The following is an 18240-nucleotide window of genomic DNA, read 5'->3' as shown; positions in this document are numbered from 1 at the left end:
AACCTTCCTCACAAGACTCATTACAGCTCTTCATTATAGTTAATCATTTTCAAAAGCAGTATTTCATTTTAAGTGTAGATTTTGAATTTTTGTCTAATACCTGGTACACAAACTCAGCTGAAAGGGAACAGTACTGTAGTATGATTTTTTTTTTTTTGAAGTCTTCTTTCAAGTTTTAAACTGCATCAGGGGAATATCTGGTTCAAGGAACAAAGGAAGAAAAGGGACAGGAGGCAGATGGGAAGATAAATACCCCTTTGAGTGGGGCACGTGTTGCCATTAAAGAAAACTGGCTATACCACATAGAAAACAAAGTCCAGAAACCTTGTGCCTAAGACTTAATTTGAATTTTTTATTTGAGGCCTGCACCAGCTTACGGAAGAGAAGGATCCTGTCTGTGTAAGCCCCACTGCACGAAGCCAACACTCAGTGGTCCTACGCGTATGTGATTATGGATTTTGGAGCATCCTGCTTTGCTTCCAGACCAGGGGACGGTGAGGTTGTCCCCAGGGAGGCTGCGGGAGCTGAGAGGGACCAGGACTCCTGCCGGGCAGGGGCGAGGAGCAGCTCTCCTCCTCCTGGGCACCGGAGGAAATCAGCCACAGCTCTTTGCTGAGTAACGCGGCCGAGGGGATGCCGCTTCCTCTTCATTTACCTGGGCAATCTCCAGTTACATAGTAACTCTCACTTCTCTGCTGGCACGCTCCATTGACTTTAATCAGACTTTGTTTGCCTTTGTTCTCAAAGTATACAGGTTCTGTCGAAGTAGGCAAAGGGGAAAAATACACTTTGGGTTTTGCCATACTGTGAAGGACGCTTCCAACCATGCTCAGTTCCAAATCTCTCTCAGACAGTGTATATACACTGTAAGGATTAGCGCTGTGAAGAAGCTTCTGGGGATTTTTTATTTTTTTTTTTTTTTTTAAACAGCTACCATGCATGTTCAGAAACTTTCATTAAAGTGTTTTCATTAGCAAAATTATAATCCTACCATCCAACACTGACTGCATTTTCTGAACATCTGTGGGGTTTCTGAACCAGCCTCATCATACACTTAGTGAAATATATTCAGGAATTTAAAAACAAGATGGTGCAGAATGAGGACAGGCATATCTTACCTCAGCAGAGTTGGATGAATTCTGGACACCAGCGAACCCATGTCCTCCAGCTGAATCAAAAATCTATTAAAAAATATTACAGATAAATAAATATTTTAAACAAATAAACCCTTTTATTTCTAACTTGTGTTGAGTAAATTCTCTGACAAATAAAAATGAAAACTGAACGAATAATTATATATATCAACCTGCTAAACCCCAGGGATCTTTTTGTACTTTTTATTGCTTTATTTGGACTAGAAGTAGTATTAAAGAAATAAAAATCTCCCTCTATAAAGAAAATTTAAGCAAGTTTTCTCTTTCAGGCTACATGCATACTCACATTCAAGTATGTATAAAAGCACCCACGTCCTTGGCTTTTTCCTACCTACTCTTTAGCAATAAGATTAAATTCATTTACCTTCAAATCATGCACTACGCTCGAAGTGACAGTTTCACCCTTCAGAATACTGTTAGGTACAGCTACAAATCTAATAATGATTTAAAGGAACTATTGCAAATCATTGTTGCTGTTTTCTAAAACTTATTACTCTGTAGTTTTTCATCTCTTCTAACTGAGCAGTTAGCTTGACGCTATCGATGGAAACTTTTAGCTTAGCTATAAAGGCATACTTGACCCAAAACCCACACTATTAAGTAATGAAAATAGCTGACTACTGTGTCTGCTTTGGAAGTGATGAAAGCAGAAACTGAGAACTTGCATTCCCCATCTGTTTTGAAAGCTTAACTACTATGATCTCACAAAGATGTTAGGCTTATTAATGAAATTTTTAAAAATTCAATAAACAGCTATGGATACAATAGATATTTTGGTGATAAGGGTTGTATAGACACGGGGACAGATCTATACAGTTTATACACAATGTTGAGATTTGCAGGTAATAAGATTACCCTTCCAAAGTGCAAATATAAATAACATTTTTTAACTCCTTCTGCAGCCATCAAATCAGGACAATATCAAACTTACCAACTTACATTTGCGCTTTTTTTGTTTAGGTTTTTCTTTCCTTTTTTTTTTTTTCTTCTCTTTTTTTGTACTAGCAAAAGCCTTTCAGATAATCCAAGACAACAACAAACTCTCTTAAAATTTCATACGAAATCTGGTTTCTGCCAATGCAAATTAAGGGCACCACTTCTGAACTTCCTCTTCCTTGTCTCACCCACAGATGTAATCCAAGTATTTTATTGCTTATGATTTCTCAAACCAGTTTATGATTTAGACACAAGAAAGCAGATAAGCATTTAAGAAACTGGGGATAATGTGAGCCTAGACATCCCCCATCTGCTACAGTGCGGTTTTATTAACTGATTTGTAACAGACTGAGCCACTTCATTAATGCTTACGAAAGCCTCCCAGCATAGAAACTCTGAACCTTTTTTTTTTATTAATACCATAAAATTAAACTTAAGATAAAACTAAAAACTTCTGGGACATAACTATGTTTAAGAATATACCATTTAATTTTGAAGCTAGGGTATGGCGGACTAAAACATACCAGCTCCAGTCAAATGAAGTTTAATTAAATCCAAGAAAGCAAGACTTTTTTAACCTATTGTCCGACACAGACATCGGAGCCCAATGAGCAGAGAAGCGAGCTCGGCTTCTCGGCTTAACCCAGTTTCCCAGTGGGCTGAAACAGATGACAAGAAAGGCAGCCTCAGGCCTATTCCAATTTTGATATACAATTATGTACATACACACAAGCCTGAGCAAGGACGTGGCCCCCTTTTCAGCCACCTTCTAGGCTCACGGGTCAGTTCTTAATCCATGCCCTCAAAAATTCCTCACTTTTATGGGTATGAGTCATTGCCCGGTGTTATTCATAGGCAACACCCAGCATTTACATTGCCTTAATTTTATTGTAAGGTGTTTAATTAAAAAAAAAATCAAATAAATACAAGAAACTCATCTCGTGGATGAAAATGAACACACTTGAGGGCCAGTTGGTTGCAAGGTTTGGAATAAGGAGGGTGAAGACGTGTTGGGGGCACCTCTGCCTATGCCAGGGCTCCCTCCTTCGTGCTCAGAAGAGCACTGGGAGGGCAGCAGGAGCCTCCTCTCGTTGCCACGGATATAAGATTCCCCATCCCCAAGCTCCACAGAATCCCCTTCACGGGCTATAAAGCATATGGGAGGACATATTACCCAGTTAAGAAAGTGCAAGGTATCAGCTCCGCTGGGAACAGAGCTAAGGGGCATAACGTCCCTTCCCTCAGGGTTCTTTATTATTAAGAAATAGAGGTGCAGGACTCACAGAATCAGACTCACCTGCTGGGGAACACGGGGGAAATTATGTGAAAAGGATGACCCAGAGAAAATTTCTCCTTCAGTTCCCTCTTTCAGAGACAGACAGACCCGAGTTTTATCCCTATTCAATTGCACCATGTAAACACATCTCAATGGATATGCTAAAATGCGTAACAGTCACCCCAAGAAGCTTCATCCCAGTGTAACACATAGATAAATATTTACCTATTAAAAATACAAACCACTAGACCAGAAAATCCTGACATGTTATTTTGCAATATGAAATCTGTTGCATCAGCTGTGGGACTACTGCAGTATGCATATAGAGAGTCTTGTTTAAATATTCCACAGGCAGGTTACCAGACATGCAAGAACAGCTGATTTTCAAGTGCTGATCATAGATTTTTGACTAATAAAATCAAAATACAAGGGCCAGGGAACCGGAGGAACAAAGTCGCCTAATGAATAAGGCACAAAAAATACTTTTTTTCCAGGAGAAACAGCAGACATGGCAGAAGCTAGTGAAAATAGTAATGTTCTGAGCGTGGGTGCACCTCCACGCCTTGCCTCACCGTCAAAGAAGTGTCTCTGCTGTTATTTACCTTTTTTTCAGGGAGAAGGAGGCGAACTTTTGTTTCACACTTACTTGTGTTTTGACTGAGAAAATACAGACTCCTGAAGTGTGGGCTTTACACTAAACGCGTACGTGGGCCGCTCGTTTCACAAAGAGCAGGTGACCCTGTGAGATGCTGTAAGCTTCACTAGCAGTGAGGCAGCCCTTCAGCGGGGGCACGCAGGAGCACAGCCCCTCTCCCCAGGCCCAGCCTGCTCCAGCACATCCAACCTGCTCCGAGAGAGCCTTCGGCTGGTGACAACTGGCACGGGTTTATTCGTCAGCTGTCTGCACCTGCAGCTGGCCTCCTGCGTGACAGCAGTCTTCTCCTCTTGGCCAAAACGTACTTCCAAGCCGGGCGTGTTGCTTTGAGAGGCCATGCCAAAGATGGCTGTCTTTGCAGCATTCCGTCCTTTTTTTTCCTTGAAGGGTCACCCGTGTTACTCTACATTAAATTGCAATAGCGCTTCAGAGTGCCAGACATAAGCCAGCACAACACCGTGTTAAGGACTGGACGTACAAGCTATCTCCAAAGAAACCCTACTTCCAAACAGTGTGCCAGAAGGCACACTTGTTACAAATTCAAACTGATGGTCTCATGCTGCTGACAATGAACTAGACCTCTCATTCACCAATCTAACTTATCACAAAGAAACACAAAATTAGATATATACTCTTCACAAATGATGGGCCCATTGCAAGTCTGCCATGTCTACTGAAACTGCAAATGTACATTTGATGGACAGATGTCTCCTACCCTGTGCATCAACAGCACCTTGCAGGATGAGCCCCAGCAGAAACAAGCCCTTCTATGCTATCCCCAGCAAATAAGACCTACCTGAGTTATGGAAGGTCGCTTTTCTTTTCCTTTCCTTGCCAACGTGTCCAGTCCTTTTAGCGAAGAAAATAAACCCTTCTTATTTCGGACTCTTTGTGACAGAGATAGGGTACGTTTCCTGAGAGCAGCTTCATCCCTGGAGCAGATCTATTTAAACACAGAGACAGGCCTTCCTATATCACTTTCATAAGAGCAAAATATTGACAGTGATTTGAACTTGAGGCATCAAATGATCGTTATGTCAGTGCACCTCAATGTAATATGTCAAGGTGCAAGGACGGTGTTTTAAACTTTCAGTGGTGATGCTTGGTTTGGTATTCTGACGGCGTGCTAGTGTAATTTTTTTTTTTTTGTCACGGGGCAAAATTAGAAGGTCATAGGAAGGGAAGAACTAAGAAAACATTCCTCTGTACAACAAAATAAGTTAATGAAAAGACTCCAAAGAAGAATGATAACCTATCATTCAGATATGAAATTGCTAGCAGAAGAGTCTCAAAATTGCTAAACATAGGAGATAAACGTGCTATGGCATTGAGTTATTAACAAGCAACGACATAAACCACACAGATAAAAACAGTGGCAGACAGAAACACACTTCCTGACGGGACTTTCAGGACTACTATTCAGATTGACTTCTCATGCAGCAAATGTGGTCCACCCCTCTCTGCCAAGATCAGCCTCACAGCCCTGCCAGGGTTAAAGAGCAGAGGTGAACCTGCTACTGCCGCACTTCACTTAAAGCCGACTGGGTCACAACAGCTTACAGCAGCTGAGGACGTCCCTCATTCTTCTTTGCAAACACAGGCCACAGTTCTTAAAAAGTGACTTATAATTTTGGATTCCCTCTAGTTTTAGCCTATTCTAAAAATACTTCCTCTTCAGGAGGGTATCAAACTGTTACTGAAAAACAGAGCCATCTGGAACCTCCAAAAAAGATCAACTCAGCCCAGAGAGACCTGAATAAATTTTGGAAATTTCAGTGTTAGGCTTTCTTCGCTCTAAGTGACGTAGCTCCTATACACTTTAAACTCTGAACTCAGTGGAGGTGAAATCACAGTGACAAAATTGCAACACAATGGCTCATCTACATCTGAAGAATATTTTGGTTTGTTTCTTTTTTAGATGTAGGTTAGAAGTAACCAATTCTGGAGTCCTCAGGGGCCAAAAAAAAAAGTCATGGCCATATCCTCATGGTTTCATAGTCTGTGTCTGTGGAAGAAAATCTTCTTTTGCTGTCAAGGAACCGGCAGAAAGGGTGAGAGGGGAACAGAGCTCTCTGAGCCAACGCATGTGGGTGTAGCCATGTATTATCCCAGCACAATTCCACATCTAAGTACAATATTAATGATGTCTTTGTATAATACACCTATGAAAAGTGCATTTGGACTTACCAGTGCATGGAAGGATGAGACGGAGAAAATGCCGAGCCGCCCCAGTGCCAATTTTGAAGGCCGACTGGCTGCAGCCAAAAGACTCTTTGGGTTTGGGAGCTCCCCACCTTGCAAACTGGCTAGGTAACATCGCATTCGGAAAAGGTCCATGTTAAATTTTTCCAGGTTCTGTTCCCATTGCTGGATCTGTTTAGATATAAAAAGGGACAATTAAAAGGGGAAAAAATGTCTTTGTGGGCTGCACTGAAAATTTGAGCTCTTCCACAAACCCATAGTAAATTACTTTCATCTGGTGGTATATGGATTAGATTAGTTATTCTCTGCCAAAACACATTCAGTCATATTGTGTTACATCAACCCAAAAGATGGCTTGAAATAAAACAAAGCTGGTGGTCTTAAATGCATACTGACAAGACGAACACACCATGAACTTCGGGTAGTTTGATAGCCACAAAAGCAGTTACATAAAAACACAACCCTGTGGTTCATGAAGGCTTCCCCCCCCCCCCCCTTCTTTCCTTCTCTCTCTGTTTTGGAGATTAGTTTTGTGACCTTCATTTTCATGAGCTTAGGTTGTATAGCTGGCTGGCTGAAAGCAAAGCTGCATAGCTACTCTAATGCAACGCGCAAAGTGAAGTAGCTCCGCTGATAGGTCCTGCTGATTCTTTACTATCGTCCTATGACCTCTATCTGTAAACAGGAGACAATATTGGCAACACAAGCATGTGGGGTTCTTTGTCCGACTAATAGGTTAAGACACGCTTACGCTCAGGCAAACTGCAAAAATGAGCTGTATATGCCCAACACAAATCACTGGACCAAAAGCAAGAACGTATACATGCCCTTCATGCAATTTTTAAGCATACCTAATACGGGTACATGCAGATGTAACAGACAGCTTAATGCAGTTTCAATACAGGATTAGGAAAGTGAAAAGACTCAAATACTTACTAGACAAATGAAGTTCTAAATCAAGACTCAGATGTCAAATTTTACATAGTAAGATACACACTCATCTACGCAAACACATATTCTTATGCACTGTGCAAGAGTAAAATTTTGCTTTTCACTTCCCCAACTTACAGAATGGTAGTCACAGCCAAAATCACAGCGTACAATATACATTAATACCGATAAACAGTACAAATAAAAAGGCAGATGTGTTTAACAGATTTGGCACATTCACGCATGGGAAGGCAGAAAAGGCAGGTCCCTTAGGTTAATGTACACTAAGTTAATACACTGAAGATTGTTAAAATCCCCTGACAAGGCTGATCTTCCGATGTTGGCTCCAATCGCTGCATGTTTGTTGCTCAACAGGTGGTTTAGGGCTGTGGAGAGAGTTCATCACGTTTTCTCTAACCCGCATTGTCTTCATACCTTTCACTGGCACACCCTGCCCGTCCCTGGGCACACAGGACATTATCACCTCGCACTGAGATTAGCCAAGGTTAGGACAAGCACCTTTGTGACTCAGAAGACAGGCTGATAAATACAATAAAAATTTCAGCTGAACTATGACCTGCAGGCCCATCCAGAAGCAGTTTCCTTATAATGCTGCCAAATATCACAACAACTAAATGAGTGTCTTGCCTCTTACTTTCAACAATGAAGAAGTGAGCAGCGAAAGGGTGAAAAAGGCCCTGTTAACAAAACGGTGCTAAGACTTATACTACAACCGAGACTTTACCTATTCTGGATCCCTTACACATGTGCTCACAGACTGTGCATCAGTTATGGCTATACTTTTGGAAGTAAGAAGTAATCTTATTTGGCAGGGAAGGCGAATAAAGGGAAGACAATATGCCATCTTGTACATTTGCAAATGCAAAATTATAATTTACAGTACACTTTAAAAAAAAAAAAACAACTTTCAAGGAACAACTATTCAAAGGAAAACATAGCATTTACAAAAGCTTATCATGACAGCAATACACAAAAGTCCAGAGAAAAAGGTCAAAGATAGACACATAATGAAGATGCCTCATCTCATCTCTCACCACAGACATTCATAACATGCATCCTTTGTGCCCCAGAAAGAATAATCATATTTTTCTTGGGTTTATTTGATCATTGCCCTTTACTTTGCATTCCTTGTGCCTTCAGACACACCTCACAGAGCCTTTTTCTGCTCGCCAGTACTTTACGCATGGGACGACTCCAATAGGAGGTTTTGTGATGAGCTCTTTCCCTGTGTCGACACCCAACCAGAATGAAAACATGGTTGTCAGCTTTTCACAAAGCCAAAAGCTACAAGCTCAGGTGAAGTCTTTCCCATTGGGATGACACCTCCATAGGCACGGAGCCAAACCAACTTTGAATAGCTCAGGAACAGAGCAAGTCTTGTTCTGGGTGCTGCTGGAGTGGAGCATCCTGTTCCCACCGAGCACGAGGCTGCACACAGGCATGCTTGTGTTTCTGAGGCCTTCTTCAAAATCCCCATTAAACACCTCTACTAAGTTGTATTTTAAAATAAAGATCATCTAGGAAGGGGGAGTGGGGTACAACAAGAGGGCATTCTGAAGAAATAATTGAATTACAGTGTTTATCAGTCACGCAGGATGCTAGCTAATCAGCTCCCAAACCGTCGGTAATCGCGATGTTACATTTAATGGCATTAGCAAAAGCTGTAGGCAGGGAATTTCTGGGATTGTCTTGTAGTCTTATCAAAACCAGGGATGTCTGGAACCAATTGGAGACCACGAACCAATACCAGCTGCTATTTGTCTAAGCCTTTTAAACTATGATAATTCTTCCTAAAGATTTAGATTCTTGAAGACTAAACGGGGGAAGCACACGAATACAAAAGCAACAACTTCAAAGCGCAGTATGACCTGGTCCATGAAGTTAATTTACAGCCTGCAGACTAGCTGCTGCGATCCTTATTCTGCTATTGTGAGGCAAATCTCTGCCCCATGTGGGAGGACTGCCCGGAAGACGGCTCAAGAACTTAACTTCATCAGGCCCAGACAAAACAGCCCTTTTGAAATCTGCTCAAAAGCAAAGGGGAAGAAGTGGATGCACCAGGCAGCCGTGAGAGCGGGAATGGGTGACAAAGGCTAACAGCAAGTCTGAAGAGAGATAAGAGATACGGCCCGACGTGTGGCACGCTAAAACAAGCAACCACACGTGAAACACTCCCTGCGTGAGCTGCTCAGCTATCGCGCTTGCCTGCACCAGCAGCCACAGCACCAGGGCATCCAAAACTATCCTCTCTCAGTCACTGTTTCAAAACCTCCATGTGAATTTCTAGGAAAAGCATGAAAGGCTTTTCCTAGAGGAAAGGGAGGATGACATTCTCAGTACGGGTAAACGTTAGGCAAGGATTTCTGGCTTTAGTGGAACTACAAGAAAGCCTAGGAGAAAGGCAAGGAGGGGCCATCCAAATAAATATGTTCAGCGTAATAGGATCCCTGTAAGGTAGAGAGAAAAAGGAGGCTGTGGCAGAGAGACAGAAAGGAGTAAAACATTGGAAGCCTTAAGAACTAGGGCCATGAATTATTTAGCCTGGGCCACCAGGAGAACTCATGCAAGGAAGCCTGGTGCAGGGACAAGACACTAATTACATAGGGAGTGTTAAATGAGCTTTTGCATCAGAGAATTAGTTCAGGAATGAATTTTTAAGTGTTAACATACAAAGGAACATCAGCATGGTACTTTTGGCAGTACTTTAGCAGTAATGATCAATTTCAGAACATAAATAGCCATTTCTCCTCCGGGCTAGTGAAAAATCTATTCAGACACTAAGAAACAACTGTAAATTAATTACATATTAAATCACACAAACAGAAGTACTAAAGGAAAATGCTCAAAAGCAGGTCTCTGTTAATTCAATAACCCTGTTAGGTTTTCTAAAGGTAAACTCTAAAGTTGGAGCTTGGGAAAGGCAAGGGGTTCATTCATTCATTCGGATCAGACAAATACAGACCAGTGGTTTCCAGCAGGTGATGTGGGGATCCATAGTTCCTACGTGCTATACAGTCCTCTCTGCAGGTGACACCTGTGGCACCTCCACCTCCACTCAAACATGCTTTGGGTTTGCAGACTGTAAAAGGGAGGGCTGCAGCAGTCCCAGCGAAGGCAGTGCCAGCAGTGTGGCTCAGGGTGGGTCTCTGCTCCTCGCCCTTCTGATACTATGGTGCAAACAGAGTCTTTTGGGGCCTCGGGAAGGACCATCCCATTTTCAAACACCTGTTCTGTACAAACTAAGAGAGCTCAGTGCAATAAAACCCAAACAAGTATGGGAACGGCAGAAAGCAGTGCCTGAAATGACACCATATCAACTTGCAGCAATCATAGAATCACAGGATGGTTTATGTTGGGAGGGACTGTGGAATAATTACTAAAATGATCAATAATACAGCATTGTTCACACACTAAGGAAAGGTATAAAATTAAAAGGTTTCTAGGGTAGAATACCAACAGGGACCTTAAAGATCACCTAGTTCCAGCCCCCCTGCCATGGGCAGGGACACCTTCCACTAGACCAGGTTGGTCAAAGCCCCATCCAGCCTGGCCTTGAACATCTCCAGGTTGGGACATCCACAACTTCTCTGGGCAACCTGTTCCAGTGCCTGACCACCCTCATAGTGAAAAATTTGTTCCTGATACCTAATCTAAATCCACCTTCTTTCAGTTCGAAGTCATTACCCCTCGTCTTATCACTACATGCCCTTGTAAAATGTGCCTCCCCAGCTTTCCTGTAGGCCCCCTTCAGATACGGGAAAGCTGCTATAAGGTCTCCCCGGAGCCTTCTCTTCTCCAGGCTGAACAACCCCAACTCCCTCAGCCTGTCTTCAGAGGAAAAGTGCTCCAGTCCCCTGATCATCTTTGTGGCCCTCCTCTGGACCTGCTCCAACAGGTCCATGTCTTTCTTATGTTGGGTACTCCAGAGCTGGATGCAGTACTCCAGGTGGGGTCTCACCGGAGTGGAGCAGAGGGGCAGAATCACCTCACTCAACTTGCTGGCCACACTTCTTTTGATGCAGCCCAGGATGCTGTTTGCTTTCTGGGGTGTGAGCATGCACTGCTAGCTCATGTTGAGCTTCTCATCCACCAACGACCTCAAGTCCCTCTCTTCAGGGCTGCTCTCAATCCATTCTCCGCCCAGCCTGCATTTGTGCATGGGATTGCCCTGACCCATGTGCAGGATCTTGCACTTGGCCTTATCGAAGTTCACAAGGTTTGCACAGGCCCACATCTCAAGCCCATCAAGGTCCCTTTGGATGGCATCCCTTCCCTCCAGCGTGTCGACCATGCCACACAGCTTGGTGTCATCTGCAAACTTGCTGAGGGTGCATTCAGTCCCACTGTCCGCATCACTGACAAAGATGTTAAATAGTGCCAGTCCCAATACCGATCCCTGAGGAACACCACTCGTCACTGCTTGCCACTTGGACATCAAGCCGTTGACCGCAACTCTTTGAGTGCAACCGTCCAGCCAGTTCCTTATCCACCAAGTGGTCCATCTGTCAAATCCGTGTCTCTCCAATTTAGAGACAAGGATGTCATGTGAGATGGTGTCAAATGCTTTGCACAAGTCCAGGTAGATGATGTCAGCTGCTCTTCCCTTATCCACCAATGCTGTAACGCCATCACAGGTGGCCACCAAATTTGTCAGACACGATTTGCCCTTAATGAATCCATGTTGGCTGTCACCAATCACCTCCTTATTTTCCATGTGCCTTAGAGTAGTTTCCAGAAGGATCTGCTCCATGATCTTGGCAGGCACAGAGGTGAGGCTGACTGGCCTGCAGTTCCCTGGGTCTTCCTTTTTTCCTCTTTTTAAAAATGGGTGCTATGCTTCCCCTTTTCCAGTCAGTGGGAACTTCATCAGACTGCCATGACTTCTCAAATATGATGGACAGCGGCTTGGCAACTTCATCCACCAGTTCCTTCAGGACCCATGGATGAATCTTATCAGGTCCCATGGACTTGTGCACCTTCAGGTTCCTTAGATGGTCTCAAACCTGATCTTCTACAGTGGGTTCCTCATTCTCCCAGTCCCTGTCTTTGCATTCTGCAACTTGGGCAGCGTGGCCAGAGCCCTTACCGGTGAAGACTGAGGCAAAAAAGTTGTTGAGTACCTCAGCCGTGTCCATGTCCTGGGTAACCAGGTTTCCCGTTTCCTTCCTGAGTGGGCCCGCATTTTCCCTAATCTTCCTTTTGTCACTGACATATCTATAGAAGGCTTTCTTGTTGCCCTTGATGTCCCTGGCCAGATTTACCTCTACCTGGGCTTTAGCTTTCCTAACCTAATCCCTGATTGCTCAGACAATTTCTTTGTATTCCTCCCAGGCTACCTGTCCTTGCTTCTACACTCTGTAGGTTTCTTTTTTCTATTTGAGATTGTCCAGGAGCTCCTTGTTCGTCCATGTTGGCCTCCTGGTGATTTTGCCTGACTTCCTCTTTGTCAGGATACATCACTCCTGAGATTGGAGGAGGTGGTCCTTGAATATTAACCAGCTTTCTCAGTCCCCTCTTTCCTCCAGGGCTTTATCCCGTGGTACTCTTACCAAGCAGATCCCTGAAGAGGCCAAAGTCTGCTCTCCTCAAGTCCAGGGTAGCAAGCTTGCTGTGGACCCTCCTCATCAGCCTAAGGATCTCAAACTCCACCATTTCATGGTCACCATAGCCAAGGCTGCTCTTGAGCTTGACATTCCCCACCAGCCCCTCCTTGTTGGTGAGAACAAGGTCCAGCATGGCACCTCTCCTCTTTGGCTCCTTTATCACTTGGAGAAGGAAGTTATCATCGACAAGTTCCAGAAATTTCCCAGATTGCTTATGCCCTGCTGTGTTGTCCCTCCGACAGATATTGGGGTGCTTGAAGTCCCCCATGAGGGGGGAACGTGAGGCTGCTCCTACCTGTCTATAGAGGGCCTCATCCACTCAGCCTTCCTGGTCAGGTGGCCTGTAGCAGATGCCCACTGTAACATCACCTGTCCCTGCCATAAGCTCTCGGTCAGCTCCTCATCCATCTCCAGGTGTAGCTCCATGCACTTCAGCTGGTCATTGACATAGAGGGTGACACCCCGTCCTTGTCTTCCCTGCCTGTCCTTCCTACAGAACCTGTATCCTTCTATTCCAACACTCCAAACATGGGACCCATCCCACAACGTCTCCAGGATGCCAATAATACTTCAAGGACCTAGAGGAAGGATGGACAAACTTCCTGGACAGCTCACCTGTCAACAAAATACCAGTTTTCCACTTGGCTTTTATTTAAGGCAGCACAAAAGAAAAGATGCACAGAGAGGAGGGCCTTCTCTCAGTGCTTAAGCCTTTAAAACTGATTGGGTTCAATAAAAGTTCTTACACCACATATAAACATGAGCTCCTCGCTGGCACAATTCACTATGTAGAGCAGCAAAAAATTTAGAATTTTCCCCTGCACACATCTTCTGCCCAGATGGAAAGTGTCTCTACAAGCTGATGTAGGGAACTCTATGGATTTAAAAGAAACTTCTGCTGCTGTTTTATATGAACAGCTTTTCAACCACATTACAAACAACACCAAACTCTTTGCATTCCAATCCCTGGTTCTCAGACACAATTCATATTGTACCCATCTGGATAAATGAGTCACTCGGTTTCTGGGGACAAGGCAAAGATTTTTATTGTCATTACTTCCTAAGAGAACTCAAAGAAGCAAAACCGTCACTCTCCCAGAAATTCCATTACTTTAAAGGGCACTACAGAGATACTGTCATAACTTTTAGCTCAAAGAAATAAAAAAGTGAACATAATAGAGTACAACAACAATGATGTGCAATTAGCAATACCCTTTATTCTTCACTCTGCCTAGTGACTTAAAAAAAGGTTAAGGAAAATTCCTGAAATAAAAAAAAAAAAAAAACCAAACCAACAGGTTTGGTTTTGGTGTTGGGTTGTTGTTTTGTTTGGTTTTTTTTTGTTTTGGGGTTTTTTTTACATTAAATGCCATCTTCCACTTGTTCTGGAAGGACAGAATTTTGATCATTTCTACCCAAAATAGAGGGAATCTTATTCCCAATACCACCAATAGCTCAGAAGTGCACCCACGTGTACCCAATTTACATTCTTGTCAATAATCTGATTGAAAATGGGAGTACCACACGTATGTCTATAGCCAGGGATGTAATTAAGAAAGCCACTGAATCTTATTATCTAGCCGCCCCTCCCCAAAACCCAGAAGACCAGCCCTTTCTGCACACACTCCCTCACCAGCTTCATCATATGAGATAATGCTATGCAACTCCACATTCAGTAATAGTATATCCATTTTTCATTATTTTGTACTAAATCTTTGTGAAACAAAGAATGAAATTCATCCACGTGCAAAACAGTAATTACAGCAGTGAGGAGAATGGAGATGACCTTCCCTAACTTTCTGGCTGCCTACTCACTTCATTCCTTAGTGACAGTCTACTACTACTGAAGAGAAGGATTTTGCTAATGATGTAGGGAGGGACCATCCTACACTGAAGAATGACACCTGAAAAGAAATAATACTGAACCTCTCAGAAAGTGGGGCTCTGCTCTAGCCAGTTCAAAGACCACTCAAACTGAAGATCTATTCTAACGAGTTCAGATAACGTTTTTTAGTCTAGGAGGGTATGGAGGAAAGAAAAGTAGCTGTGTATTGTGATTCAAGTTGAATTTGTATGCAGCAAAACTGGCGAGTGCTAGCAAAGTTCCCTGAAAAGATTGTCTTCAAATGCTCTTACTGTGAGTTTTCCTCTGAATGTCAGACAATATTTCATCAGATGCTTTATAGAAAATTAAGACGTGAAATTTGGGCTTTTGGGAGCCTGAAGAATAAAATTCCCAAAACTATTACAATCATCTTCCTGAGATGAGAGAGAAGAGTCCGGTACATTTTAAACAAACAAACAAAAAAAAGTAATGAAGTTATCCTCTGCATAAAAAGCCAAAGAACACTGCAGGGAAGGGAAGAAAGGTACTAATGGATTTAACGACTACCCAGAGTAAACAGACCACCACCTTACTGAACCCCTTATTTTGCTATGGCCACAGATGAACTACTTTTAGTTGAAGCACAGACGAAAACTTCCATAAAAAAATATCGCCAAGCGTGTGCCTGTTCTTCTCATTAATGCCTCATCATTTCAGCGCCTGCAAGTAAATACCTATGTTCATCTGATAAGTAAGTTAAGTATCGTGCACAGAAAATATGAATCACATCAGAAACCTCTGAATAGCTTGGAAAACATGATTATATGATTAAAATTTGAAGAGAAAAACCCAGAATGCTTTCAAGCAACCATTATTTATATTATTGTTCTAAAGTGAGAGAACAGAACAGATTTATGTACCAAGTACATAAAGTACACTCAGAGCTGCGGTGCCCTCACTGTGAGGTAGATTTTGCACCCCATTAAAACCAGTTCTACAGGCAGAGACAGCCCCACTTTTGACTTAATGGGCAATATTGTGTTAGAAAAGCGCCAAATAAATGCTAATAATCCCTTTCACTAACTTCAGTAGCAGTTAGGCAGGGCTTCATATTCCCAGCAAACACTGCGATTTCCCTAGCAGGTTAAAGAGCTAGGAAAACTAGAATTTTTTTTTAAAGATGGGTTTTGAAATTCATCTCAGCACCAGGGGATTTTCAAACTTGCTACCTTTTGTCCTAATTCTCTTCAATTTAGGGGAGAAGTTATACGCTGGGGGAATACCACCACCCACAACATATTTATTGCATAAACCAGGTGGCTGTAGGTAGTATGCGCAGACATGGGATTTCCAGCCATGCCACCAGTGGCCTACTGGGACTGGCTGCTGTACATACACTGCTCTTCCAGATGCTTCATTGATCTCTTCTAAACTCCTCAACGATACCAATAGCTATGTGAAGGGCTGCCGTTTTCTCTTAAGCAGTCACTAAGTCTATTATTATTATTGGACCAGTAAACCCAGATAGAGAGAATCCCTCATCTATGCCACAAGGCTGAAGGCGTTTCTCAACCAGTTAGATAGCATGCAATCTCTAAACCAATCATTTCTCTAGAAAAGCAACATTTTCCTCGTCATTTTTTTGGTTTGCACTTCTGTTTAGCGCTAGCTTTATCAATTGCTAGCCTGCAAATCCACCAAATTTAAAAGACAGTACCAGATGAGCTTCTCCAGTCCATTTGCTGGACACCACAAAGAAACTTCTATATACATTAAAATACCTACAGCAATTTTAGAAGTCCAGATTTCCTTACTGCAACTGCCTTTCAGGTGATGGTTAACTGCGAAACAAGGAAAGGTTTTCCTTGCTTGTAAAGCCCCTGTAAACTACTAAGTCTTCAGCAGAGAAGCATTGGTTTTAAACCAATACAGATGTGAAAGAAAATAGGCATTTGAGGTTGGCTGGTTGCTTTTCTGAGGAAGAGGAAGGAAAAGGAGAAAGGATATAGAAATCACAGTTTCCAAGATAATTCCCCAGCGGAAATAAATTAAGACCGTGCCTCATCTTTCTACATAAAAACCACCGTGGTCCCTCTGAAGTCAATCACACTGTTTCCGCTGACTTCCCAAAATATATCACCAGTGAAGTTTTCCAGCACAGGATGTAGGGCATGCTTATAAACTATAGTTTTGGCAAGACAATATACTTCAGTATGGAGGAACTGTAACTGCCGCATGATTGAAAACACCACCAAATTTACACAAAACCAAACCCAGAATTTATATTCCTCTTACTCAAAGTGGGAAAAAGACAACTAAACAACCACAGTTACTAAACCACTAAGCTACACACATGCAAACTTCTCCCTCAGGAATAATGTTTTTTTCAAAATTGTTAGCTTACTAAGTATATTAAGAATTCTCAGTTACTAATTACATCAAGATTTTTTTTTTTCCTTTGCAAAAGCCAATCTGAGACACCAAATCAAAAGATTAGGAAACCCAGTTATCTATTGACTTTTCTCTGAAGTGACTTTGCCAACAAACCTTCGGCAATTGTAAGGAGAGATTTTATAAAGATCAAAGGGATCAAGACTGGAGAAAAGGCTCATTATGAATTTATTGTTTGCTAACTAGTGGATGTTTGCACATGATCCATCTCGCTCTTTGTCTCACTGGTTTGCCCTCATTCGATGGTTTGAGACATTCACAGACAGAAGATTAGCAGGAATAAATCTTCTGCAGCCCTAGTGATGGATTTCAGTTCTAGCACAATGCAGCCAACTTCTTCAAGGGACTGAGCTGGAAAACAATGGCAGTTGTTCAAGAACAGAACATCTAATTAGCAGATATTAAGAAAGCATGACTAATATTGTTCAGCTGACTCGAGATAAACTACTAGCATCATATGTGATGGGGAGAGGGGTAAATTAAGTTAATATACATCCGTGGTTTTCCTCAGTGCATCACATGTTACAAGCACTAGACATCTCTAGAAATCTGTATATTCTTCTAGGTCTCAAAACCTACTGCAATAAAAGGATGCTTAAGGTTTTTTCCTCCTCCATTCACCTCACTAGGCTCTGGACCATGAAATAAAGTGACCTGGAAATAAATTATGAACATCTGAGCACTCAAAGGGCTTTTGAACATCTGCAACACAAATCCGTACACAAACCTGCATGCTTATTGAACTCTGCTCATATAGCTTCAGACTGAAGTGCTTGACAGGAGATTGACAGTGAGGTTAGTTCCAGTCAGTTTGCCCTTCGTCAAGTTCAAACCAATATAGTAAAAATTTTAAATATTATAATAATCAAATTCATGAAACTAAAAAATATTCCATTAACCAAAGAAATATAATTATGGTGTATTGGATCAAAGGAAATAAACTTTGGTTGCTACTCAAGACGCCGTAATGGGCAGCCTAAAGGAATGAGAGAGCAATAGCTACTCTGACTGGAAAGACAGGTAAAGATGGGCTCTCAAATACCAGTCAACAAATTCAAATTATCAGATGACTTCTGTTAATGGCCTAATAAAATAAAGATACAGTGACCTCAGTCCACAGACCTATTAGGCTAAATTACTAGACAGGTTTAGTACACGAGAGGCCCTGGGTAGCGAGGTCTTTGCCT

General features: G+C 42.4%; 1 protein-coding gene across 1 annotated transcript in view; it reads right to left on the bottom strand.

Annotated features, from left to right (window-relative positions):
* The window catches only part of TIAM2 (TIAM Rac1 associated GEF 2), a gene marked incomplete at its 5' end in the record, with an annotated part of 94298 nt that overhangs the window by 60607 nt on the left and 15451 nt on the right, over positions 1-18240 (bottom strand). Inside the window, 2 exons of the mRNA XM_082481874.1 lie at positions 4818-4964; positions 6209-6394. Coding sequence (XP_082338000.1) covers positions 4818-4964; positions 6209-6394 — 333 coding nt within the window. The remainder of the gene's footprint in view (positions 1-4817; positions 4965-6208; positions 6395-18240) is intronic.

The sequence above is a fragment of the Vanellus vanellus genome (assembly GCF_965231255.1).
Source record: "Vanellus vanellus genome assembly, chromosome: 3".
In the NCBI taxonomy this organism is placed as follows: domain Eukaryota; kingdom Metazoa; phylum Chordata; class Aves; order Charadriiformes; family Charadriidae; genus Vanellus; species Vanellus vanellus.
Note: the sequence above shows the minus strand (reverse complement) of the source record. Positions and strands in the feature narration are given on the sequence as shown.